Here is a 26,981-nt window from a genome sequence, read left to right as displayed (position 1 = left end):
TAAAAATAATATTTGTATCTGTCCAATGGTTTGAATCTGCTCCACAGTTTGATAGGTTCTTCCTTTGCCCATGCTACACCCTACAAAGATGTTTAATAAACATTGTGTCAGTAGTTTATGTAATTCTGCTGACAAACAAACCAGAACATAGGTTATTGGTGGAGGTAATGCTTACCAAAAACTTCAGATAGCTACAGCAACTTAACATCTTCAACTACAAACTGATATTATGTAAAACCTTTACTGGACGTTAGAAAGCTGTCTTATCATTAACATGCTGCCATGCAAAGAAAGCATTTGCTTATGTAATCACTGATGCCGTCTAGATACAGCATGCGAATGTTCGCCTCAGGGCGCTGATAGCCTGTTGTCACAAATTGGTTATAATAGTTTAAATAGTGGTAATTTCAAAATGTTAAGATAATTGTTGGTTATTTATTACAATGTTGAGACTTTTTAGTTGCAAAAACTTGTAAGTAAATATCAAATTGGATGGGAAATGAAATTATATTCAGTCTGTTCTTTTTAATGTTCTACCTTCAACTGTCCTCTAATGCAATTTGATGGCAGCTGATGGTGATGTTGCCGGGCGGCCTATGCGGGGGGATTGCCCCGGTCATGTCGGGTGGACTGCTGAGGGTACACAGACATGGCTGGAATCCATATTTTCCCTCAGCCTTTCCTGCAAGGCTCTGTCCTACAGTATGCCCCGAGAAGGGCTTAAAATAACCCCTAAATATAGATGTGGCCATGTTCAGCCGGCCAATTAAACAGCCATTTTTGGCAAGCTTGATTGTCTGCTAAGGGTTATTTAAATGTCTTCTTGTTTGGAAAAAAATAATGACTAAGTCTAGCTTTGATGTGCTTAAAAGAAACTGCAGTGTCTGATCACATATTTATTTTAGCCACAAGTAATGATAACTGAATCGGTTATTTAAAAGGCTTGTATCATCACCATATGATCTAGCCTAATTCAGCCAAGCTATCTTTATGAATGACTCTTGAAGATTGTACCTACAATCTGTGTCATTGTATAAGAAGTGGCTTGGGAACTGACTTGTCTCAGTTATTATAATGAATGAACGGACGCTATAAAAAGCCGAGAGGAAATTGAGTGTGTGTGTGTGCATTCTTAAGTAATATATATTTGAAAATCCACTTGTGAATAGTCAGATCTTGGCGCTGAAGCCGGTAAACTCTTTTAATTTCCTGTTTCGCTGCTGAGAAAAAACGATAGGAATTTAAAAATGGTGTCTTTAATGATGGCAGAATTGTGGATAATTTCTCTGGCCATCTTTTCCCATGTTTTCTTCCACTTTGTTTGCTGCCTCCCCATTGAAAAGTGTCAATACACAAGGTCGGAGAGAGCTGAGCACACTTGAGAAAAGCACTTAACCTGCAACAACTATAGATGAAAGCACTCGTGTTGTTGTGTGAGGCCAGGATGTTTTGGCGTATTACTCACAAAAAGAGACATTTCTTTCAGTGTGATGTCAAACACAAATTGCACATCCTCTCTCACACTTAAAATCCCTTTCATTAGATGGCACCTGAGATTGAAATGCAGGCCATTAATTAAGGGAGGAATGGAACAGGGTAAAATGAATCTATTAGTGTTGGGTCCATGCCTTCCACCTGAAGAGTAAGGAGAGTTATCTCTGGCTACAATGACAGATTTACATCTCCATTAGCTGTCAAGTTATTTGATAGTCTGACCAACATATCAACGTTTTAGCTAATGTAGCTAAAATGATACAGCCTAAGTACAAACTGTTGAAATCTGTGCTTCAGATGGAAAGATCTCAAGAGCTATTGGATGGATTGCCTTATTTTGAACGGACTTTAATGTTGAAGATCTCCTGACTTATCATCTAGCTCCATCATAGGGTCAACATTTGGATTTAGTCCAATACTCTATTTTGACCAACAACTTGAAAACCAATGAGATATAACCTCTGCCGTACTTTGTGAGCAATGCTAAATAGAAATTAGCATGCTTACACGCTTAACTAAACTGGCGAACAATTGTCAACATTGGGCTTGCTAAACATCAGCATGGTAGCATTGTCATTGGAAGCATGTTAGCATGCTAATATTAGCATTGAGCTGAAATTCTAACTGTGCCATCTCAGCTTAACTTAAGTTGTGTTGTGTTCAAACCGTAACCATCACAACTTTATGAACCCTACATATATATGCTGACCGTCAGACCTGCGCTTCACTTCTAACTGCCAGTCCAATCGATTTATCTGGTTCAGTTTATTTTCCTTCTCCGAAGGCAGTAAGCGGTTCATTTTCTGGAGCTGACACTGGCCACTACTACTACAAACACAAAGAGCTGAATTCATATTGAGGTCAGCTAAACACGGACCTCAGCGCCAGGTGAGATGCTCGTGGAAAGTAGGCCGTTGGTACAAACTGTGGATTTGGCTTCAGTTTGTCTTTATATAGTTGCATGACAGTTTAGGTAATTTCACCTAATTTCAGTGGAGCCAAATGGTACACTAAACCCACCATGCAAACTAAACAGGAACATCTCTGTTATGGAACTTTTTGGATACTGTATTTCCGTTAGATACACCAACTGAAATGAAACGGCACATTAAGCTTGTACAGGGTGTGTCTCTGAAGAGTCACAAATTGCTTAGATCTATCCTTCTAGCCGTGGAGCCAGAAAGGCAGTGGGTTGTTCCTGTTTTGTTTATTTTTTTCTGCCCCTTTTTTTGTTTTTCACATGTGTCAGCATCCTGCTGCCTGGGATAGATCAGCGCTGACACTCTGCTCAGGTCAAAGGTTTCTGTGGGGCAGGGCTTGATAAGAACGACTGTGCTGGGATTCCTTCAGAGCCTTTTATGGGAGAGAGTGAAGCTCCGAAGGGATGCTCCCCTAATCTGTCGGCCTTCCTGTCAAACACTCAAGAATTGTACAGAACAGAAGCTGCTGTTCTTTTATGCCTGAATCTCAGGTGCTTTATGACTGTTAGTGTGAGCGGAGGAATGTTTGAGAGACAGAAAGAGACAGAGGAGGTGAATAAAAGGAAGGGATAGATGATGTATAAAAGACACAGAGTGTTGCAGGATGCTGTTGGATACATTTAGTATACTTGCTGTGATACATAAAGCAATGTACACAAAGGTTACATGTCACTTAACCTGACCCTAACCATAACCATAATGATTCAATTCCAGTGAATGACCTAAGCAAGGGAAAGTGTAATCCTCCTTTCGCACAACTTTTGTAATTTTCTCTTAGGGACCCCTGTGGATACAATAAACATTCCATACAATCATTTAACACTTGAACCGCCAACGGGTAAATTTTACCCGCAGCTGTTTTTTTGTTGTATGTAACTTTTTTTCCATAACATATTAAAGTCTCCCAGTTCGTTACTTTTCCTAAAAGTGTGTTATATAGCACCCTCTGTTGTTAAAAATCGTCAATAGGAAGTCAGTTTGAAAAAATCGCCAAATAAATTGCCATTTATACTCATATCCGCCAGCGGGTAATATTTACCTCATAGAAAATGCAACGTAAACATGACGTGTTGCTATAGCAACGCCTTTTGTCTACTGCGGTTCCTTATAGATAGAGAGATAGATAGATATATTGATAGAGAGAGAGAGAGAGAGAGAGAGAGATATATAGTTATAGATAGTGTAACATCTTGGAGAATACAAGATCTTGGATGACTGAGCTCACGTTGAGGACGTAATGCATGTGTGCAGGTTACGTGCCAGTTGAATAAAGATGGACACTCGGAATGAGAGAAGTAGTCCGCGTCGTCTGTTTATGTAGACAATTATATGTCAATAGAACAGAACATTACAGATGGATCGATAGATAGTTATAGACAGGGGTGCACATAACTGTTACGCAGGTACGCATGCGCGGCAAAAATCTGAATTGCGTAACGTCACTTGTGTCACTACGCGCCTTTGCGTACCTCAAAACATCTAAAAAAAACACATATTTCGTCTACACGAGTTTCTTGTCAACAGTCAATGGAGTAAACTACGAGACATGTTAAAAAAAAACAAAGACATTAAGCAGCTACGTTGCCGTTTCGCTCCCTGCAAAAAATCTTCGGACTTTCTGTGGATGACTGAACTGGGTGCCGGTGTTACAGTATAAGTTGAGTCATGACAACTGGCGACATTCTATTATTTTCGTCATAGGAATCCGGGGCGTGTACATTGAGGACCCATTGTTGACTTACCAGGAAAGAAACATCGTTTGTCGTTTACGTTCATCTTTTGCTATATCTGCCTCCATAGGATCACTTTGATGCACATTCAGTACTCGTATGTGAGGTTGTGGGGCAGAGGCCGATATCGTGACGCTTACAGGGAGGTATCGAACATTTCAAAGTAGGTGACTGTGTGGATGCCTGTTCAAAACATTGCAAACTTCAATAAATCATTTAAATTATATATTTGTGTCCGACTTTCATTTGTTCATCGTTCTTAATGTGATGTATAGTAGCTTTGATAGCTGTCCATACCTTCAGACAGCCTAAAAGTAAAACACAAGTTGTTTATTCACAGCCTGAACGCTCATCGAGATGACTGGATCAGTCATGACAACTTGTGATCAGCTCCGATTAAATTGTGATATCAATTCTGTAGCTAACCTCCAGGGATCACGTTTATTTTATGAAATACCTGTATCCCTCTCATCACAACACGACTCTACACTGTGCAGGAAAAACAATTACATACATGAAAATAATCTTGATGCATGGGAATTAAACACACAAACTAACAGATAAATCATCAGAAGAAGGCAGAGAGGAAGTAAATAACAAAAGGAACACGGAAGGCAGACAGAATTGCTTAGACACGGGTGTCACATGAAATTTAAAGGTTCTGGAAAATTCCTTATACAGATTCCTCATGAGATTTTTCTATCTCATGAAGTCCCTAAGTGACACACACTGAACAGTCTGGGGTCATGGTCCTTGTCATTTGCTTTTGTCTTCCCATAACAACATGTCCAAGATGTCCATGTGTCAGGCTAAAACATGTGACAGAACTAGCTAGATTTGGAAAGGTTTTTTGTTGCTAAAGTTAATATTCAAGCCATTTAAGAATAAAAATGCTTACATGACATGTCATTTGTTAAACATTAAGCTGTCTTCGGCTCTTTTCTGCTGTAACAAATTTAAATTTCCCCTCTGTGGGACGAATAAAGGTATTCTGATTCTGATTACATTTAACCTGTTGTGGAAACATTTCTTGATGAAATTGATATGAAACAAATGCCATAAATATTGCTGTGACACATGGTGTCACATCGGGACTTTAACCCTAAACATTCACAGTAAACCCGGAGTGACATATGCACAATTAGAAATATGAGTATGGTCTGGTCAGTTAATTTAGCTGATTCAATTATATTTAGTTAACATATGCTTTATTCTTCAATTCATAGTATGTTCAAACAAATGCAAACCAAAACATCATCCTTGTTAATTAAGTTATAAATAAGAGTTACTTTACCATTAAAGCCCAGATATTTGACACTAGGGGGGGTTACTTGTCAGAAATGTGTCTATTTAGTCTAAATGACGTTCCCCTTAATTTCCCCAAAAGTAGAAATGGGTCCGGGTTCTTATGGGTTAAACGTATAGGCTTAAAGGCATAATAGAACTACCGTATTATATGTATTCAACTTGTGCCCCGCTGGACTTATTTTTCTGTGGTTTACCGTTACTGTGACATATCAATATAGCCACGGAAGATAGTTTGTGTGTTTAATTCCCATGCATCAAGGTTATTTTCATGTATGTAATTGTTTTTCCTGCACAGTGTAGAGTCTTGTTGTGATGAGAGGGATACAGGTATTTCATAAAATAAACGTGATCCCTGGAGGTTAGCTACAGAATTGATATCACAATTTAATCGGAGCTGATCACAAGTTGTCATGACTGATCCAGTCATCTCGATGAGCGTTCAGGCTGTGAATAAACAACTTGTGTTTTACTTTTAGGCTGTCTGAAGGTATGGACAGCTATCAAAGCTACTATACATCACATTAAGAACGATGAACAAATGAAAGTCGGACACAAATATATAATTTAAATGATTTATTGAAGTTTGCAATGTTTTGAACAGGCATCCACACAGTCACCTACTTTGAAATGTTCGATACCTCCCTGTAAGCGTCACGATATCGGCCTCTGCCCCACAACCTCACATACGAGTACTGAATGTGCAGCAAATGGATCTTAGGAAGGCAGATATAGCAAAAGATGAACGTAAACGACAAACGATGTTTCTTTCCTGGTAAGTCAACAATGGGTCCTCAATGTACACGCCCCGGATTCCGATGACGAAAATAATAGAATGTCGCCAGTTGTCATGACTCAACTTATACTGTAACACCGGCCGAGCCGCGCAGGACATAACCGACGGACCTGTGAACCTTACAGGAGGCAGAGGCTTAGATCACCGGACTACAGAGTTGGTCGCCGTGTGACAGAAAGGGTTAACGTCGGTATGAACAACAGAATTGTGCCAAAACTCCGCCAACTGGCTGCAGTGGGAGACTCCTCTGTGCACATTCTGTGCCCCGCGCACACACTGGAGAACTGCGCAAAATCAGCTGATCACAACGTTCACGCTCTGTGGTCAAGCTGCTGCAATTTTATTTCCAACAAAGTGGAGTAAAACACACAGTTGCAAACTTACTCAGGGTGTTATGGAAGAGTTTTAAATCAGACAGAGGTGTAAGAAGTACTCAGATATTGTACTTGAGTAAAAGTAGAGTGTTACTCTGTTACAATAGAAGTCCTGCATTCAAAATGTTACTCAAGTAAAATTAGAAAAGTATTATCATCAAAATATAGTTCCCAAAGTACCAAAAGTAAAAGTACTCAATGTGCAGATTGGTCGATTTCAGAATAATATATGATATGTGTTGTAATGATTGATCATTAAAGTGTTCTCAAAGCTGGTTAAATTAGATCAAAGTCAAGTAAAGTACAAATATCTCAAAATTGTACTTAAGTAGAGTACTTGAAGAAGTGTACTTAGTAACTTCCCACATCTGAAATCAGATATGACTTCAAGTCATGTGATCATTTCTTAGTATTTGATCCTTCCACTTGGCCTCAGGAAATGCTAGGACTTCACAGTTTTGGCAAGAAGTTTTGGAGAAAGCAAATCGGAGGCTTAAAAAGAGACAGGGAGGTGCATCTTCATCATCTAGCATGCAATAAGTGTAAATAGAGGACAGTGAAGGAGACACTGAGGAGGACCATGCTTCGTATGGGGTGAGTACCAAACGCTGTCTCCTGGTACTCATCTGAGTAACTCACAAAAAAAGTTATGTGCACCCCTGGTTATAGAGAGAGATTGAGAGATTTGTACCTAAACAAAACACAAGTCTAACACCAAGCGTTTAAATCAGCACTTGTAGCGATATTTTATACTTCATGCTATTTGCACGAACTATATCATATGAAAAGCTGAGAGTCTACAGATTCTATTGGTATAAATGTCATCCCTGTGCGATCAAAACTCACTGTTCTGTATGATAAATAAAAGAACATTGTACCTTGCAAATCAATAGCGGGTACATTTTACCCGTTGGCGGTTTTAGGTATACAGCGACCTCTGGCGGTTCTAGTGTTAAATGCTTTAATCTGGCCACGCAGCAAAGTAGTTAAAAGTAAATTAGATGGTAAAATGAGTGGTAATACGATCATACAGGTTTTAAAAATAAAAAAAACTGAAAAAGAAGACAAACGGTACAATTATTACCTTAACTGTCTATTGTAAACACCCAGTCACCCCTAAAAGTAAATCCTTGGTAAACGTTGTCTTACCGTACTGTAATAATAGGTTTCCTTCGGCAAAGATGGTTTATTACCAGTGTTTTTTTTTTTTTCATTTTTAGTTTGATCTTCAAATAATGATCTTCAGATAAATCGGCATACATTTTGGCATGATCATCCGACCGTTTTTTTTTACGGAAAAAGAAAGATCTGATTGGGCATGACAATTAAATGTAAAAAAGTTTCATAACTTTCAAATTTTGGCAGCTTGAAATGTCTGTGTGCCGACAACCTTTTTTATGATCCTGTACCAAGCTCGGGTGGAATGAGCACACTTTCCACCATTTTTGCGTTTGTTTTTTGCATTTTAAAATGTTTTTTTAACAATAGAAAATGATGGCCAAAACTAACTAACAGAAACCAACCTAACTGAAATCTCTGGTTATGGATAAAAAACAACCTTCGTCCTAACCAGCATTTTCCTAATGTCATAACATGTACAGGATTTTTTTAATCCAACATTTTAGACAGCTTTTTCTCAAGGATATAAAACATATCAAATGCAGACACACTTACTATGATACACCTTCACATGCACCTACAACCTTCAAAGATAATGCTAATGAATACAGACCTCACACATAGAGTTAAACCCATTTAAACTCTGACTTCACCTTGCAGTCATGCTCCTGTCTGAACATATGAATTGCTGAGTCAGACAGAATGTCTATCTGCTGTCTCACTGAGTAAAGCGACACAGCAGTTCAGTGCATGATGATGTCCGCTACCGACAGGACCAATGATCCCATTTAATCTGACATCTTGTTTGCTTTGGAACTGCAAAAAGAACTGCTTAACTAGCAGATTGAGTGGCAGCTTTGAGTTCATTTTACCCCCATGCATCAAACCTTTGCTAGGGTTGGAATTGCCTCGAGCCTTTTTGCTGCTTTCGTTTTTTAACACAGACCAGGAGCCCAGTGGAGTTGCCTGAAACACATGGCTTTGTGGCTCGAGAGGGAAAAAAAGAAGGTGGAAAACACATTGGTGTGGAAAATACTGAGGTTCTTCTCACACCTGGGTTGTGTCTTACACAAAGACTCTCTGTTTCTCCGCTGCTTTGTACTCTCTGGTATTTTATTAAGTCCAGTGTTTGTCTGGGATTGTAGCTTCAAGGCTCCAATGAGCTATAATAAAAGTTAATAAGGAAAACAAAACATCCCCTGACACACACACACACCCTCACTCACATGCATACCATTCATTGTTTCCCACAGAATTTGATTCTATTTGTGGGGGCACCGCACACTTTTTTCAATAATGTATGTAAGAAAGAATTCAGCCAAGTACCCCCTGATCAGCGCAAAAACTATTTGTTTGGGGAAAAAAGCCTACATAAAGAGATACAGTACTGATTTATTAAAACAACAACCTTGTAACTGAGAAACACTTAAAGGCCCAGTGAAGTGCATGTTTTTGCACCAAAATGAAATGGCAGTTTCATTCCTTACATATCATTGTGCCTGTTCATGGCTAAAATAATGTTTAATAATTCATAATTAATGAATCATTAATTTTGCCGTCTGAGCCTAACGGAAGTTGCAGACGATAGTGGCTGTGACGTCACAAGATGTACCCAGTTGTGATTGTAAACATGGCGGAGACTCTGGAAAGTGATACTAGTGTGAGAGAAATGATTGATTTGGACAGCTTTTCGGACAGGATAGATGAGGAAAGTGATCAATCTGGTGCACTTTGAGGGCAACATTAAGAGATTTATGGATACAGCTCTCAACACTCATATGAAACATATATTTCAATAATCAAAAAACATTGGAAGGATTTCTTAACCTATTTTATACAACTAATATTACATAGATGGAAATATTTGTTTACATAGATGACCAAACCCACTGAGATAACTTAGGCTACAGTTTACCTCCCTGAGCTGACGTTATCTCTCTCAGTCCCACAGGAGAGCACTCTCCCTCTCCTTATTGTTGAAACAGCTAATCTCCGTTAGCTCCGAGCTAGCACCAGATGCTAACAACAACCCTGTAACTCTGTCAGTCTCTCTTTCTCTCTCTCTCGAATCGACCAGTGGCCTTTATTTATCATGATCAATCAAATAATCTACGAAACAATGACACCAGCCAGGCTCACCTTCATCTTTTGGGAACAGAAACATCGCCACTTCGGCAGACTTGACATTACTACAGCCAGCGGCAATGCATCTTTTCCCCTGTGTGTAGCTCCGAGCTAGCACCAGATGCTAACAACAACCCTGTAACTCTGTCAGTCTCTCTTTCTCTCTCTCTCTCGAATCGACCAGTGGCCTTTATTTATCATGATCAATCAAATAATCTACGAAACAATGACACCAGCCAGGCTCACCTTCATCTTTTGGGAACAGAAACATCGCCACTTCGGCAGACTTGACATTACTACAGCCAGCGGCAATGCATCGTTTCCCCTGGGTTTTTCATCCCTCTTTCTTCACTGTCGCCTCCATTGTCAGGTTTTCTCGATTGGCAATCACTTCCAGTCGACTCCGACACACTTTCCAGGAAAATACTAGCTCAAAAACGTTGAGAAATTCGACTTTGAAAAAGAGAAAAAACGAACGGTGGTGAATGTAAACAGTGCGGCGGCGTCCATCTCGTGACGTCACGCAGTAGATCGCAAGCCACGCCCACGAAGGCGAAGGTCGACTGCAGATTTCCCCGGAAAATTCAAAACTCGTCAAATTTGTTGCTATTCCAACATCTTTTGATATGGGTTCCAATGGACAATTTTGGTCATTACTATACGTATTAGCATAACAGATCATGCACAGGTGCACACTTCACTGGGCCTTTAAATGCTACATTTCAAATGTTTACAATCCATCACTAAATTCATGGCAAACCAATTTTAATATCATGCGATAACACTAAGATGACATTAGTTGCATTGAACTGATCTTTTTAATAAGTTGTACTTACAATTTAGTGAGAAACATGGGCTTGTGCTTCACTGAGGATATTTGTTATTTTCAGTGACAGGAAGGCCACTGCAGTTATTACACTTCACGTTTTGAAATGTGTAACTCTGTTAATATAAAACCCACACTGCTCCAACTTTTTTTTCTTTTTTTCATTAACATAAATGACTTCCTGCAGTACTCCAACGTACCCCTAGGGATCCGCGTACCCCCATTTGAGAACTACTGCATTAGACCACCAAAATAAAAATATATAGTTTTAAAAATAATCAAAAATAAATCAATGTATGCGAAACACTGCCATTGGTGCCACACGCTGTAGATGCATACGTCTTTCAAAAAGCTAGGGAGTCATAACCTCCAAAGCTTAGAGAACATTCCCTCCCCCTCATGTCCCAACCCTCCCCTCTCAAATTACCTCTCAAACTGGGCTGAAGTGTCTGTCTTCATATCTGACATTGTTTACATTTGGTTTTCGCACCTTCTTGATTATTTTATGGGTTATTTGTACCCATACTTTGTACAGGAACTGCTGTTACAACAATTTCCCAAGCGATAAATACAGTTCGGTGAATCTTAAAACGTATTTTTTTGATGGTCTTGTCAAGATCTAAAACAATCCTTAATCCTTAATTCTAAATTTAAATATTGGAATGTATTGAACCTAGTCACTGCAGGTGCTATGTTCGCCACACAGTGACAGGTGTTTGGCCTTTTTTCATGGGATTGTCCCTGTAGAATTCTTGAAATGGGGATTGTAAAGGCGTAGTTGAACCGACACAAAAGCTGATTTACCAACATTTTCTTTATTCAAGAGAAAACTTAAATCTATTTCTAATCCATGTCATTATTTAGGAAATTGTGACAGAATTTTAAAACAGAAAGACCTTAAATTGCCTCCCCGCTGTAGACACCAACGCATTGTCATTGACAGTTTGAAAGAAAGCAGCTAATGGGGACATATTTCTGTGAAAGCTGACAGACTTACGGTAATTGAAGTACCATCTGTTCCACTGGGACTGAAATTAATAGAAATCTCTGTGTCCACCGTGAAGGAGCACTTTGTTAAGGAGGACAAGAACTTTTTGATAGCTGGAGTAATTTTATTCACATTGAATACTGTCCAGATTCTGGAAGCCAGAGCAAGTGGAAATATTTCAGTTGTGTTGCCAATGGGACACAAATAGACTTAAGGGTTATTTCATTCAAAGTGAGTAATAATGGAAACACCCCTTGGCAAATGATCGGATGCATGGTTACCTGTATTACCAGGTAATGATATGAGTGTCAGCCTATTTCTTAGGCAGCGGTGCCGTTTCCTGACACTGACATGGCAACGAGTTTATTGCTGGTCATTGGTATTCAGGGCAACTGGAGCCGGTGTGACAGTCACCACACAGGCCGGGAATGTCACAACAGGTCACCCACACAGCTGACAACTGGGAGAATGTTCCCCACGTGTGTACACACACACACACACACACACACACACACACACACACACACACACACACACACACACACACACACACACACACACACACACACACACACACACACACACACACACACACACACACACACACACGAACTTGGTACATTCTATTACATACATATCAGATCTCTTAATCTCTTTCTGTCTGAGATACCAAAGACGGAGGAGTAAAGCTTGTTAGCGGCTCCCAAATACCTTCCGACGGATTTATTCTCTTCAGCTTTGTCAGAAGACAGGGTTAGTTTAAAAACTACCCTAAATGGTTGGGTTGGCTTCACCAAAAAGAGGTTTTGCTTGGCGTTACATAAAAGGCTTGATTTTTTTCGTAGATAGAAGCAGCCTCTGAGATGATCAAAGTAAACAGAGCCTCATGTTCGTTCGTGTGTTCGTTGACCGCTGGGACTCTGAGGGGTGTGCCGGTTCCCGCTCCAACCACAGGTCAAACGACAACCCTGGAAAACAAAATTGACTGTTTGTTTTCTTATCTCAAAGTTCAAATCACTGCTAATTCTGGTCTTCCTGTAGTGCTGTAGCTGCACTTTGACACAATTGAAACTCTGTTGTGTTGGGAAATAAAGCATGGCTGCCCTCCAGCAACCTTTCATTTGGTCAGTGTTGTGTTCGAAAGGGGCATTTGCAAGGAATGAAACCAGTGTGTAATATTTTACCTTTCTCTCACTAAGTTATTACAGCTGTTATCACAGTTAAGGCATTACATACGATCTTGATGTGTAGCAGAACCGTGAAAGCTTAAAGGAGGGCGGGTGGAATGCCATGACCTCCCTTATACATCATTCATCTTTAAAGCTCAACATTCATTCCATGAATTTGAAACTGAAGGCCAGGAGTGATGGTCATGAATATGATATGACAGTACATCTACTTTCTCAGTTGAGTGTATGCTTGACTAAAAGTTGAACCAAGGCCAGTATTGCAACCCTTGACAACTACTACAATAATTTCCATAGGGAGATAGAGATTTGCAATATTCTGGAGTTTACATGTGGACAAAAAAGCTTAAAATACAAATAATGTATACTGATAACTTCTACTTTGAAAAGTTGATTAAAAAGCACATTTAATGTGTTTGAACAGTAGTTTAAATATATGAATAAAAAGGGACAGCCCTGCTAAATCTTAAGACAAGAGACAGGTGAAAGTGCTTTTCCTCTAGCTGTGAGTCTAGGTTAAGTTACAGAAAGTTCTGCTGGATTGTACTATAGTGATTTTAAAAGATATCGTAAATGTATTCAGTGCCCAGTGTTGAACTGGTCTGCCAACAGTCCCCACCTTACACCTCGTCAGCATGGGTACCCGTTTTTTTTGTTGCAATGCTCCCAGACTCTGGAAATCCCTCCCACCACACATAACACAGTCTGACACCATCACTAAATTCAAATTAGCCTTCTCTCTTTAGCGATCACCATTATCTCTTTCCCTCCAATGTCATTTTCTTTTCCCTGTCATTTTTGTCTACTTTATTTGCCCTATTTGTGTTATTATCATATTTTGCTCTTTTTGACCTTTTAGAGTATTTATTGAATTGTACGTAGTCCCTGAGTTTCGTGAAAGGGGCCTCCAAATAATAATAGTTACAAATATTATTATCATTATACAAAGTATGTTACCTGTCATTACCAATTCCCCTGAATTTAAAGAAATAAATAAACCTATAGAGTTCTTCATTTAATATCTGTTTTTTGTACTGTATCCTGCTAACCTGAACCTAACGTGTGAATGGTTGTATTCTGTTCGAGCGTGGTCCATGTTTTACTACAGTTCACTTTGTGTTGTTGCTGCTAAGGTAGTGGGCCAATCACATGTTGCCTTAATTTTGAAGAATGCTTGCAGATTGTTTTAGACAAACTCATACAAATAGGGGTACAGAAATGATTGAATGCAGGTATCTTTGACTAGAGAGGTTTTGGTACCACTTGGTACTGGGTGATTTTTGTATTGAGCACTGCTCTTTTAGAGAGACACATCAGTGTCCATTCTGGGAAAGCTTGCCTCTGGAAGAATCAATTTAACTCTGTCAGAGTCCGACCCTCCATGGGAGCAGAGCATGCTGAGCAGTAGCCAGGGGGGCGCCTCCAACAGAAACTCCCCGTCATGCATAGCAGAGACATAAAAAGATGATGAAGCACTCAGAGAGTGTGGGAGAGAAGGAAGACAGGGAGTCGGGAGAACGAGCTGAAATGAAACTAAGCAGTAAGAGATTCCAAAGAGACATTAAGAGGAAGAAAAAGCAGAGCATGAAGGAAGATGAATGATTTAGCGGTGATCAGGTTTGTGGTAGACTTCACACTCAGCAACAGTGTGTTTAGCTAGAGGGAATTGTGTAAGGTGAGATGGGAGGCCTGTTCTCACTGTGGGCCCCTTGACTTCTTAAAGGTGCCTTATGTTTGGCTTCCAAACCCATACTGTTAAACATTTGAATCCGCCATTTATCATTCATGTATTTTTCAAGCAACAATTGAATGGTTCCAACTTCTCAAAAGAAAATATATTTAGGTTTTCTTTTCCTTTATGGTAGTAGGTAGTAGGTACGAGTTGTTGTATATGAAACTAGAACTTTTTCAAAAACGATCAACCAATTTCTTGAAAATAACTTTATTATTTGGTCAATACAATTCCAAACAGGAGTGAGACATGCCTTTCTCAATGTTTATAATAATTTAACTTTCAATCAAAGCATGCAACTCTTCACAAATGTGAAGCCGACATAACCATGGCATAAAAACAATGAATGTTATCTTAGCTTGAACATCTCTTGAAACAATTAATTGATAATGAATATAGTTGCATAATGATCTTTCAGTTGTTAATATATTTAATTGTTGCAGCTTTCAACTGAATGAGTTTTGAAGTTTTAGTCAGACAAAACTACATTTGAAAACCCAACTTAGGCAATTGTTTCAACATTTTCTGACCTTCTATAGACCAAACAAAGCAATTACTCAAGAAAACAGTTGGCAGATAATAGATAAGACAAGTCAGGTGCGCACTTTGGTCCAACTAACATATTACTTTACCAATGTAGCTACACATTTTTGCTTTAATTAAAAGTATTTTATTTAATAAAATGTTTGATAAAATTGGGAAAAAAGTTGCCTTTATCCATCATTTGATTGACTTTCAATTCTACAAAAGATGTAATTATTTCCCCTAATTTGGTTTTTCCTTCCCAGCAACAGAATGACAAGTAAAGATCTCTGCCTCTAAGTTAATTGTCCCTGCTGAGCCTACAACAGTAAACTAAGCAACAGTGGCGTTCACCACCGGTAACATCTGACTGATATGAATGGTAATAAGAGCACACAACAGCAGTGTCATGCTTTCCAACCAACTGTTGGGTTTGTTTAACACACACACGCACGCACGCATGCATGCATACACGCATACACACACACACACACTGCCAGCTCCATGTACTTTCCCTTAAGGCCCTCAGGAGGCCTTGCTTGGCAAAGACAGTGTTTCCAGCTTCATGTCAGCATCCAGCTCTCAGGTCCCTGGGGGGTTCTGCCTCTCCCTGCAGAAGCACAGCGGGTTTAGAGAGTATATGATTAAAGGAAGTGTGTTCCTTTTATTAAATATGCATATTACTAAGTGTACTATCCATAGTTGATGGATTTCCCTTTGTATGTGTACTACCCCTACTCCTGCCTTTGGCTTTTTTTAGGGTAAGGAAGCATTTTCGTACATGATCTTTTCCAATCTCAGTTCTTTAAGAACAGAAAATATTATAATATTTTGTTTGCTACTTCTCCTCATGCCGGTTGAGCTTATTTGGTCTTTAAAGGGTAAGCACAGCCCCTAGTGGTTCATTATCCTCATGACAACAGACCTGACAATCAAAGAAGCAGAGGAATGGACTTTTAAGGAAAACCCTAGAGGATATAAAGTTTTGAGATGTTTTCCAGGAAATGGAATGCTTAAACGATAGCTGAATTAGATGATTATCATGTTCTGTTTCTTGCCAGGGGAAATTCAGGGGATTTTTGTGTCATCTTTTAATCCAAATGTGGATTCTCTCAGTTGCTAAATAAAGATGAAATGACAGCATCTGCCTTGTGTTCGTCTTGGTTCAGCTCCAACCAACTGATTCTGATTTATAGCCCATGAGTCAGAGTGTGGGTGGGGGACCTTTGGGACCCTAGCTTGCTCCCTATCCACTGCAAAATACTCTAAATCACAACCTCCTTCTCTCCCTTCTGCAAATAGTACGTGACTTAGAGCAGAAGCTTCCAGTGTCCGCCTCTCTGTTGTGATTCATCCATCAGAGGAGGCTCTTCTTTTAGGGAGGGACCTCACACAACTTGAAGGCCCCCATGGAACAAGATCTTAGGTCTTAAAAGGTGGGGCATGGGCGGAAACCTGCTGCGGTCATTTGCTCCATGCATTGTTTACCCTCCCTCTCAATTCCCAGAATTCCTCATCAGTTTTCAGTGTATCAGCATGGTAGGAAAATACTTTCGAGGTTTTAACAGCTGCATGTTTTCCTGTCAATACAGACACCTCTTTATCGCCCTTAGTATACACGTACAACACATGGAAGTGTTCAAATTGGACAGAAAATTCATCATTCAATAAACTTTGAGATATTTTATAGTACATTCAATTCTAGCAGAAACAATAACTTGGCTGTACTTTCCCCTAACAGTAAACCACGTCCCTGATTGACAGGCTGTGATCTGATGCATTCAATCCTTTGGCTTAATTATTCTATCACAGGCTCACAGAGACTTTCTCCCTCGGCACGGAAGCCGGTCTCCTGCTGACTGCTGCACAGGGCTGTAAGCCGGTAAACATTGGAACGGAGATTTGAGTGGCTGGATGACCTCAGACGGATGGAATGTTTTGTCTGGATGTCAGCAGCAGGGCTACCAGTCTGATGTAGGCGGAGCACGGGGTTCATGAGCCAGCAGGAATATGAAACACTAGTCAGTGAACTAGTAGCTTTGAGGGGAACAATAGTACCTTACAACTAAATAAATGGTTAACTGGAATCATTGGAAATGTTTCAAACCCATTTAAACCAGTTTGTATCTTTTTGCATTGGTTCCAGGTAGCAAATATAAGCAAACTGCCAATTTGGAAGGAAAAGTACAAGATTTGCCAACGAGAAATAATTAAACAAATTCTCTATCTACATTTACAAGACGTACTTATTTTACCCGAACAATGAACAACATAACCTACTACTTTATGTGCTAGGGTTTGATGTTGTATTTGGTAATGATCAATTAAAACTATTAAATTAGTGGCTTCCAGGTGTTTGCTCTGTGACTAGTCATCACCAATTTGATTTTTATTACACCGCCACAAGGCTGCAATCTAATGACTGATTTGAAAACGGAGCAAGCTGTTGGTGAGAAATGAACATCAAGATTCTCATGCTCCATGTTGTGTGTGTGGTCCTAAAATACGAGTTTTATTCGATCAGCTGTAGATGTGGGGGGAGGGAGGGGGGTTAGAGCGAAGGGGCGGAGCTATCAGAACGACGAGGCTTGACTGCGGGGCTACCAGTCCGCTGACTTGGCGCGTCAATCAACTGTAAGTTTTGCCCATTACTTGCCCAGTATTACTTTGAATATTATTATTGTGATTGAGGATTAAATCCGCTTTGAAGACCACCGTTTTATATCGTGCAGTTTAGCGGCAAAATAACGTCAGTTAGCCAGCTAACGCTAGCTTTGTTGAGTTTATGCTAGCTAAACAAGTAGTGGTTGTAGTCTACAGCAGTAATTAAGTAAGGGATAATGTGCTGCGACGCGGTCATTATGGGGAAAAGAACACCGACAGGCTGATCAGGAGCCTGTCGGTGCATCCGCTAAGAAAAATAGTCCGTTGTTACTGTTTGAACTAACGTAGCAACGGCAGCAACTGCTTCGATAACGTTTTTGAGGAGCTCTTTGATTACAGATTTGAAAACATCGCTGCTTGCTTTAAAAGTAGCACAATTCATTATGTCAAACCTTGGAAAGTATCTAGATATCCCTGCCCTAATGCCAAAGTAACTGGCAACTGAATATGTTTCGCTGTTTGATGTCTATGTCTGGACCGTTCCGTAAAAAGGAGGATTTCTGCCCGTTACCTGTCCGCTGTTTTCTTGTCGCTCTTGTCTTGTCAGTTAGAAAAGCAAACGCATGCAGTTTGCTTTTCGGCCAAACTGTATACAGTTAAATCGAACGGACTTGTTTGTGCAGATGTGAGCGTCCTTAACAACGGTCAATAAGTGCTTGACAGCGGTCTGTCTGTTCGGTATTAACAACGTGTCACGTGTTCTGAATTGACCAATCAGAATCGAGTATTCAACTAAGCCATGTAATAAAATATATTAATTACTGCTGTAGACTACAACCACTACTTGTTTAGCTAGCATAAACTCAACAAAGCTAGCGTTAGCTGGCTAACTGATGTTATTTTGCCGCTAAACTGCACGATATAAAACGGTGGTCTTCAAAGCGGATTTAATCCTCAATCACAATAATAATATTCAAAGTAATACTGGGCAAGTAATGGGCAAAACTTACCGTTGATTGACGCGCCATGTCAGCGGAATGGTAGCGACACAACCGTTAGCCCCGCAGTCAAGCCTCGTCGTTCTGATAGCTCCGCCCCTTCGCTCCAACCCCCCTCCCTCCCCCCACATCTACAGCTGATCTACATTTCATCACTAAGTTCATTTTTTTTCTACAAGCTACAAAACTTTTTTTTTTCTTCTGTGACTTCAAATTTGGTGCACAGTTACGTGGATATTTTATACAAGTGTACATTTGGTTGACAGTTACGTGGATATTTTATACAAGTGTAAATGTATGCACACAAGCTCAGATTTTTTTTCTGCAAGTGCTCACATCAGGTTTTACACGCTCTCGCATTTTGCACCATGCTCAGACAAATACATATGCCGTTTCTTAAAATAATTAGAGTCCTATTCTTAATTGCCTTCGTTGCCGTGATGCATTTCTTGGCACCTTACCGCCACCGACTGTTGATCAGTGGATTAGTGTGAAACCATTGGCAGGACAATATATCATGTTACGGGTATGCATGTGTGCGTGTGTGTGTAAGAGATACTAACAAAGATGGCCACTCTAATAAACATTGCTCTTTAGTTCTGCTATTGGTCAAAACTCCAGTGGGTACCTTCAGTCACATGATAACAGGCTGTGGTATAACTGCCTTTTTTGCCTCTAAGTGTTATATATCTTTGGTAAATATAGAACATAAAGTCAAGATCTCCACACATTTTGGCTCTGTTTTTCTGGCAATTCTGCAAAAGGTAGTAAAATGAAGGACAGGCAGGATTCTAGTAACCTACTGTAGCTGCAGTGCTCCAGCTTTGACTAAGTAAACCGTTAAGAGAAGATTCCCAAAGCAGGCGTTAACAAATAAACCTCAGAAATTTACAGGCTGCCCATAAACTCCTGTATGGATTGGCAGCTTCCTGCTATAAGTCTGCCCTGGACTTACAAATGGACCGGAAGCAAATAGCTGCGGCTCAGCCCGGGCTAGCATGACAAAAGCTCCCGCTCCCCATAACTGTCATTCCTCACAAAACCCAGTCTCCAAACGCCGCTAGTGGCTGAAAGATTCATGCCTGTAACCTTGAGCAGGCGGAGGAGTTAGTGTTTGACATTGTACTCTTTGTTTGTTACAGTATGTCACTATGTGAGCACATGCAGGCCAGTCGCTTACATCTCTGTGAAACATTTGGAAAGGATGACATAGGACAGTGTCGGCACAATCAAAATGTCAAGCACAGCGTAAAAGTGAATTACGCATTTAATGACAACATGTTATATAATAAACAATATTTAATCAATAAAAATCAGTTGGCTTTGTGTTATTTGAAACTAAGGATTCCTTTAGAGAAATAGACAAGTCTCTTTAAGTAGTATGTATTACACATACAAAATGTGGTAATTTGAAGATATGAAGATTTTCTGTAACCAGACTTCCTTCTGGCTCCAGATCACACACAGCTTACTCAGTTGTTTTTATTGCATCACCCTATTAGATTTCCTTTATTGCCTCTAGATGAGGAATTTACACCTGTCGTTAGAGTTATTATCTCTAATTTAATATCCAGCTGCGGGCAATTAATTAATGTTATTGGAAAGTCTGCCACGGCATGGCAGAATCACTCAATTACTAAACAAATAACCACAATCATGTCGGCAAATGAAACACACAAACTCATGTTTCCTGATTTGATAAGAGAGTCACTTCCTCTTTTCAGGTAATATTTGTCGAAATTGTAATTCTGACTCAAGCACACTCAGTAGCTAAGCCTAGCAGCTTTTCAATATAAGATCTACATACTTGTTTACTGATTAACAATATCAAAAATACCTGCTGTGCTTTCATTATATTGTATTCTATGCAGTGTCATTTGGCAGAATCTTTCTTTAATTCACTTTTGGAGTTTTTATTTGATTTCCAGTGGCATTGTGAATAAATGTATTATCTAAATCTGTTGCGCCTTCAGTCCGAGAACTGGTCACATTTAGAAGATAGCATTGAAAAAAAGTGCTCATATTTCCATAAATTAGTTAATATTTTCATTTAGTTTATATCATCAATACGAGTTGTAAGGATTTTGACTACCGTTGTAGTTTTCATTAGTCACTTTTCAATTTTATATTTATATTTTTGAATAAATGTTCACCTTAGTTTACATAAAACATGTGTTGGATACATTTTTGTGTTTAAATAGTCAAAAGAATATTGCCACCTAGTGGTGACCTCTGTAGACCATAAACAAGTATAGGACTATCCACAGCCCTCCATTTGATGATGGAGGTGTGTAGAATTTGAAGCTGTAGTCGCCAACAAGATTTTAAAAAATGTGATAACCTCTAATCTAGATAGATACACAGCGTGTCCATCCGTTTGTCTGCATGCTTGTGCTGTGTGTGTGTGTGTGTGTGCGCCATTCTGTTGTATAAGAATTGTCTGTAGACTGTTACATAACAACTCCTCAAGAAGTACTCTGCTGCCTCAAGCTTGCACACTCAATGGAATTCTCCTTGACTGTCCAGAACAGCTAGACTTTAATTATCCCTGCTGCCAAAGATGTGTCCGTCATTTCCTCCAGACGTCCTTTATTATGTACAAGGGGCCTTTTCTTTTCCAGCCTGATGTAATAGTTCTGCATCCAGGCTACCTGCTGTTTAGGCTGAGACTCACCCGTTATTATAGGATGGGTTGATTTTGATCTAGAACATTCTGATTAATATCCTGTAGCTTTGAATGCAGGGCTTCATTGGTGATGATCATTGGTTAAAGGTCCCCAATTATACCGTTTTTCATGACTTTATTATGAGTCTCAGATATATAGAAAACATGTCTCTGATTGGCTGAAATACCAAACAGATCATTGCAGCATCCCATAATCTCCTCTGTTTCAGCCCTGTTTCAAAAGTGCTGATTCTGTTACTTTAGATGAAAATAAGGAGCCACCCCCAATGTCCTCTGAGAGATATTTGGTTAAAAAGAATTTTCATACATCATTACATGTTTATGTAGAAAAAGACAGGAAAAAGTGGATTTTGCACAATAGGTGACCTTTTAATGTTAATATTAACAGAGATACTTATTAGGACGTACTTTGGATACAAAGCAAGGATTGTTTGTTGACAGAGCCAAGTCTTTCTCTCATTGGAACTCCATTCACATCAAAAGCTTTTCAGCAGATTTGAGGAAATAATCAATGCTTTCAGTGTATCATATTAGGAGTCCTTGAACCTCAGTAGATTTTCTTTGATTTCTCCATCAAGCTTCAGATCGAAATGATCCTCATTTAACAAGATTTTTTATTTTCTTGTTGAACACAATCAATTGATGGACTACTCCAAGGAGTTATGGCGTGATATGAACAGCTTTTTTCCTCCGCAAAGGAAGTCACATTTATTTTTGTTTTTCCTTTATGTAAGAAGAAGGAAAAACTACTAGCTTAGTTTTCATAAACTTGAGTAGAAGGGGGTTAGCGTGGACAAGGAAAACCCCAGTACATTTCGAAAAGCGGATCAGATTTACGTACTTTAGAAGCATTACTTCTCCCTTTTGTTTTCGTCCCAAAACATTTGCTTTGTGCTTGATTCATATAGACCATATGAATTATGGGAATAATCATGTTATTGAGTTTCCTTAATAGGAAAATGTTTCATGATGGAAGAAACAATCATAGAGTCTGCAAAGTGGACATGTTATGCAGAGTTGATGTAAAAAATAAAATAAAAGTGAATACGTCTCTAAGCTCATGAATGCACCAACATCAGAAGCATGGAGCATGTGGCCATTCAGAACATTCCTCTCTACATTTTTAGCATACCTGCAGATATCAAAACGGACTACCATTTATTATGTCCTGTCCTGTAGTCCAGGAATTTATCACAGTATCGCTTTCATTTATTATTTATTATTTATTATTGAACAAGCATGTCAGAAATTCCGGTGAAAGTTAGCATTTATATTGAATCAGCTTCTACTTTTTTCCAGTTATGTTCTATCATTTACTATTATTTACAAACAGTGTACAGTAAAAAAAAACATCAGTATATAGAACTCAGAACAGAACAGTGTTAAGGATATACAATACATTCCACTATATAGCAAGAAAACCATAGCCAAAATGAGACATAACAAAACTATATGAAATATGATGGTGTATCTTACTGTATGTCAGTAACTGATGCGTAACTTGGTACATTGGTTACATCTTATATGTTTGATGTTCATGGATGGTTTTTGTAAGCAGCAGGCTCATTCTGGGTATTACTGCAAGGATCTGGGTGTGGCACTACACAAAACACACACACACACACACACACACACACACACACACACACACACATATATATATATATATATATATATATATATATATATATATATATATATATATACACACACACACTCACACAAACCAGCACTGTTGTTTTTTCTATATCTTTTGCTGTTTTGTTTGAGAATAACTTTTTATCAACCTTGATACTTCATAATGTGAACCGTTGCACATTCATCGGACAATTTTGCACATTTATCAGATTTCTTTTTTATATTATTCAAATCTTTTTTCCATATTTTTATTTTAATGTTATTTTAAGGCTTTCAGTTTCAATCATATATTTAATAGTGTTTTTCCCCTTTTTTATGCAGCTTTCACTTTAAGATATTGTACATATTTTGTAGTATTTTTATTGTTTTCTTTCCATCCTAATTTTTGTTCTTTCTTTTCTTTTGAATTTAATTTTACCTTATGTGTTTTCAGTATGTTATGCGGCAGTACACACTTTCTTTGAACAGGAAAACCTACTTAGCAATAAGCCCAATTCTTATTCTAATGCCATCCTGTTATGGAGTTTAATAGGAAATCCACTGTATTTCATGATTGGCTGGTTTGTGTCCAGTGAGCGGCTGTGTTTGTTTTGCAGTATTGGACTGAAAAGCCAGTTTTAGGTGAAAGAGGAGGTGTAGGAAGGGTAGGAGGGGCAGAGGGAGGAGCTTTGCACTGTGCTGATGTCTGCACACACACACAATGTTTGTGTGTGTGTGCGCATGGTGTATCACAGGAACCAAAACAGAGCAGAGCCCCGGTCAGCACAGGAGAAAAGTGACCATAAAGAGACAGAAAATACTTGGCAGTACACTTGAGACACAGGAATCTACTTAGACAAGGCGTCCATTCTTCAGCTGGAAAGGAAGGAGGCAATACTTTTTGAAGCTTCAACATCAACATTACCTGTCACCATTCTTCACAAGGAGGCCAGAAAGAAGTGACAATGACCACCCACAGGTCTATCCAAAATGAGATCACTTCTCTCAAAGGTATTTACATTTTCTGCATCAGACTGAAACATTTAGCTGTGGGATCTACTGATATGAACAGGCTTAACTGCTGAGAATGAAAGGAACATTTTATTGGTTCTCTATAGGGAAGCAGACAGGGAGGAGTGTCCGACACAGGCATTGTTTGAAAAGCGGCGGAAGCCCAGAATATCCCCCCAGCTCAGACAGCTTTTACAATCCCTTTTCTTTTAAGCAGAAAAACAGAATTTAGGTGAAGATATAAAAGAGAATGGGCTTTTGTTGCCTGCGTTAGATGGTGTGTTTAGTTAATGTTGACTACATTTGTGCTGTTGACACAAAATGAAGTTCCGAAGACAGACTGATGTTTGAATGACGTACACTCACATTTGCCATGCAAAGCCAACCATGCAAATGTAAGCATTGTCTCGCCTCACCTACAATTAGCAGTGAAGTTAATGAATGGGAAGCCATGCTATTACTCATCTGTATGTCTATGCTAGCATGTCTGTAAAAATGCAAGATATAGTATTTTGTTCACCATTCCATGCTTCATCACTCTGCATGTTTCCATGGTTACGTCTTTTTTTAACATGTGACCTGTCAAATTTTACCTCTAAGAACAAGTAATGCACCGGTCTTGCTCCATTCTCTGTCTAACAGTGGAATGCTAAAATTTTTTTATCACTAACCAACACTGTGAAGGGATGTTGATTTGTTACACTGATGCCAGGGATGATCAGGAACATGATGACCACACAGATAACATAGGGTTGATAATGAAGGCAAGGCTTAATAAAGTGTCAGAGGTGGAACTATTATGTTGTATTAGCTGATAAGCCTATTGCAACAAGTAGTGGATACATGAGCAGAGTGCACAAGCAGGCATTGGCAGACACAGGGCAAAGCATTATAAATTGTATTATACTGTATGGCTATATAGGGTATTCATTTGCATTTTCTTCATGAAAACATAACATAAAAGCCAAAATAAAGAGTAGAACCTAAGTTTAGGCTATGTATTTTTATACATTTATTTCTCTAACATTTTAGGACCTGCAAGATCCAAGATTGTTTTAGTTTAAATGTCTAATTCTGTTAAGGTAAATGGGTAACAACAGCAGTAAAATATAATGAATACTACTACTACTACTACTACTACTAATAATAATAATCATAAAATAATAATGATGAAACACATATGTAAAAGAATATAAATTAATCAGGAAGAGAGGCAATTTTCACATGGCTATTTCAATGTTGTGCACTAAGGGCAAATGTTGTGCACTAAGGGCAAATGTGTTATGTTCAGAAGATGCAACCAACTATCAATAGGATTATGAAATAAGCCCAAAATGAGTGTAACAAATCCAATAAAAAGACTTCCAAAATAAGTGCAGATTGGATCCAAAGCTATGTAATGTGATCTGATGATATGATGCCACTCCCCAGCCCTTAGAGCTGGAGTGAGAGTGCTGGCTGTCAGGGTAAACTAATGGTGGAGGACAGAAGGAGTCCTATTGATTTCCTGATGATAAATGAATGCTGTCTTAACACATAGACCCCAGCTGCCACCCAATCACTTGTTTTATTTGAACCAGGATGTGTTCTCAATAGGATTTTGATATTGAATTCCATTATGCATAATTAATTACCCCTAGAAGAATACCATTTTATTAAGCAAGCTTCTAAGGTCTTATAAGTGTCCCGTAATACATCTTGATGTTATTACAGCCGTGTCACAGTCTGACACTTCCTTAGACGTTGTGTGTGAGTCCTCACACATCTAGGCTAATGGGAAACTATTTATTAGATCTCACTACTGTGCAAAGGTTGGACAAGGAGCTTATTTGGAAAGCAGCTCTGTGTTTAAAGCTCATACATCATGAACAGTATCATTAAATAATGCACAGAAGGAGGGTATGATTCCAGGAAGTTGTCAGATGTACAGTGTGTAGGATTAATGTGTTCTCTCCGGCAGTCTCTCTCTGCCTCTCTGTGTCTCATCCAAGGATCAATTTCAGTCTCGGTTGCACTCCCCGAAGAGAGATCTGCAGACTTATAAAATCCCTGTGGCCTCTCCATGTTTCTCATCATGACGGATATCCGCAGACAGCTACTGTACTGCTACTGTCATCCTGTAACAATGCTAGGGATAAATTATGTTCAGCAGCTGGTTTAAGTATAGGAGACAAAAAACACAGCCTTTCTGTTTTCATCTTTCTTGGTTCTGACGGGTCTGATCTTGCAAGTATTGTTGATAAAATGCACTCCATAGATGTGATTACACCAGAGGGTAGTTGGACGATAAAACAGGGTTGTGAGGTAGTTATCCTCTTACAGTCTTTTTACTATGTGCTATTGTGCGACTTTTGTTAGTTTGGAATGACCAAAGTCAAACAACTCGGTGTTCTGCACAGTAAAATCACTTTTTTTTCTCAATGAAATCGATTGGTTTTAAAGAAATAGAAATAGATAAAGGCTTTTATGCCATTGTAAAAGGTCTCTGACAGCAAGGTACAGAGGTGTAAATATTCTAAATATAAAGCATTTAAACTGATATCATTTTTTTAAGGTGGCTAAAATTGATTTTACTGCAAAACATTAAATAACTGCTGTTTAGTTAAATCATACATATTTTACAACTATAGAAAATCTGCTCTTTAGGTGTGTCATATGGCCAATCACGGTGAATATAATTGTATACACGCCAACAGTATATTTGATTTATTTTAAATATTCGATCGTTGGATAACCATTTGCGAGAAAAGCTACCAGGATATAAATGGTTTGCAGAATTGTAACTGGTGGACACAGTCATATCGCTGCAGGGTTATTACGGTCATATTGCTCATCTCTAACGTCTCAGTTTTTGCTAGCATATGTGATGAAGCTTGACTTAGCATGCT

The 26,981-nt window shown here is 38.9% G+C and overlaps 1 protein-coding gene across 6 annotated transcripts in view; it reads left to right on the top strand.

Annotated features, from left to right (window-relative positions):
* plecb (plectin b) overlaps positions 1–26,981 on the top strand; it is a 156,623-nt gene that overhangs the window by 26,962 nt on the left and 102,680 nt on the right. For 2 of the 6 annotated variants that reach the window (XM_079694621.1, XM_079694620.1), the window contains exon 1: positions 24,033–24,093. The exons of the other annotated variants lie outside the window; for them this stretch is intronic. In XM_079694621.1, coding sequence (XP_079550747.1) covers positions 24,048–24,093 — 46 coding nt within the window. In that variant the 5' untranslated portion in view covers positions 24,033–24,047. Of the gene's footprint in view, positions 1–24,032; positions 24,094–26,981 lie in introns of those variants that run through there. 6 annotated transcript variants of the gene reach the window in all.

The sequence above is a fragment of the Notothenia rossii genome (genome assembly GCF_949606895.1).
Source record: "Notothenia rossii genome assembly, chromosome: 7".
Classification (NCBI taxonomy): Eukaryota; Metazoa; Chordata; class Actinopteri; order Perciformes; family Nototheniidae; genus Notothenia; species Notothenia rossii.
The sequence above is the reverse complement of the archived record's forward strand: the minus strand, read 5'-3'. Positions and strand labels throughout refer to the sequence as shown.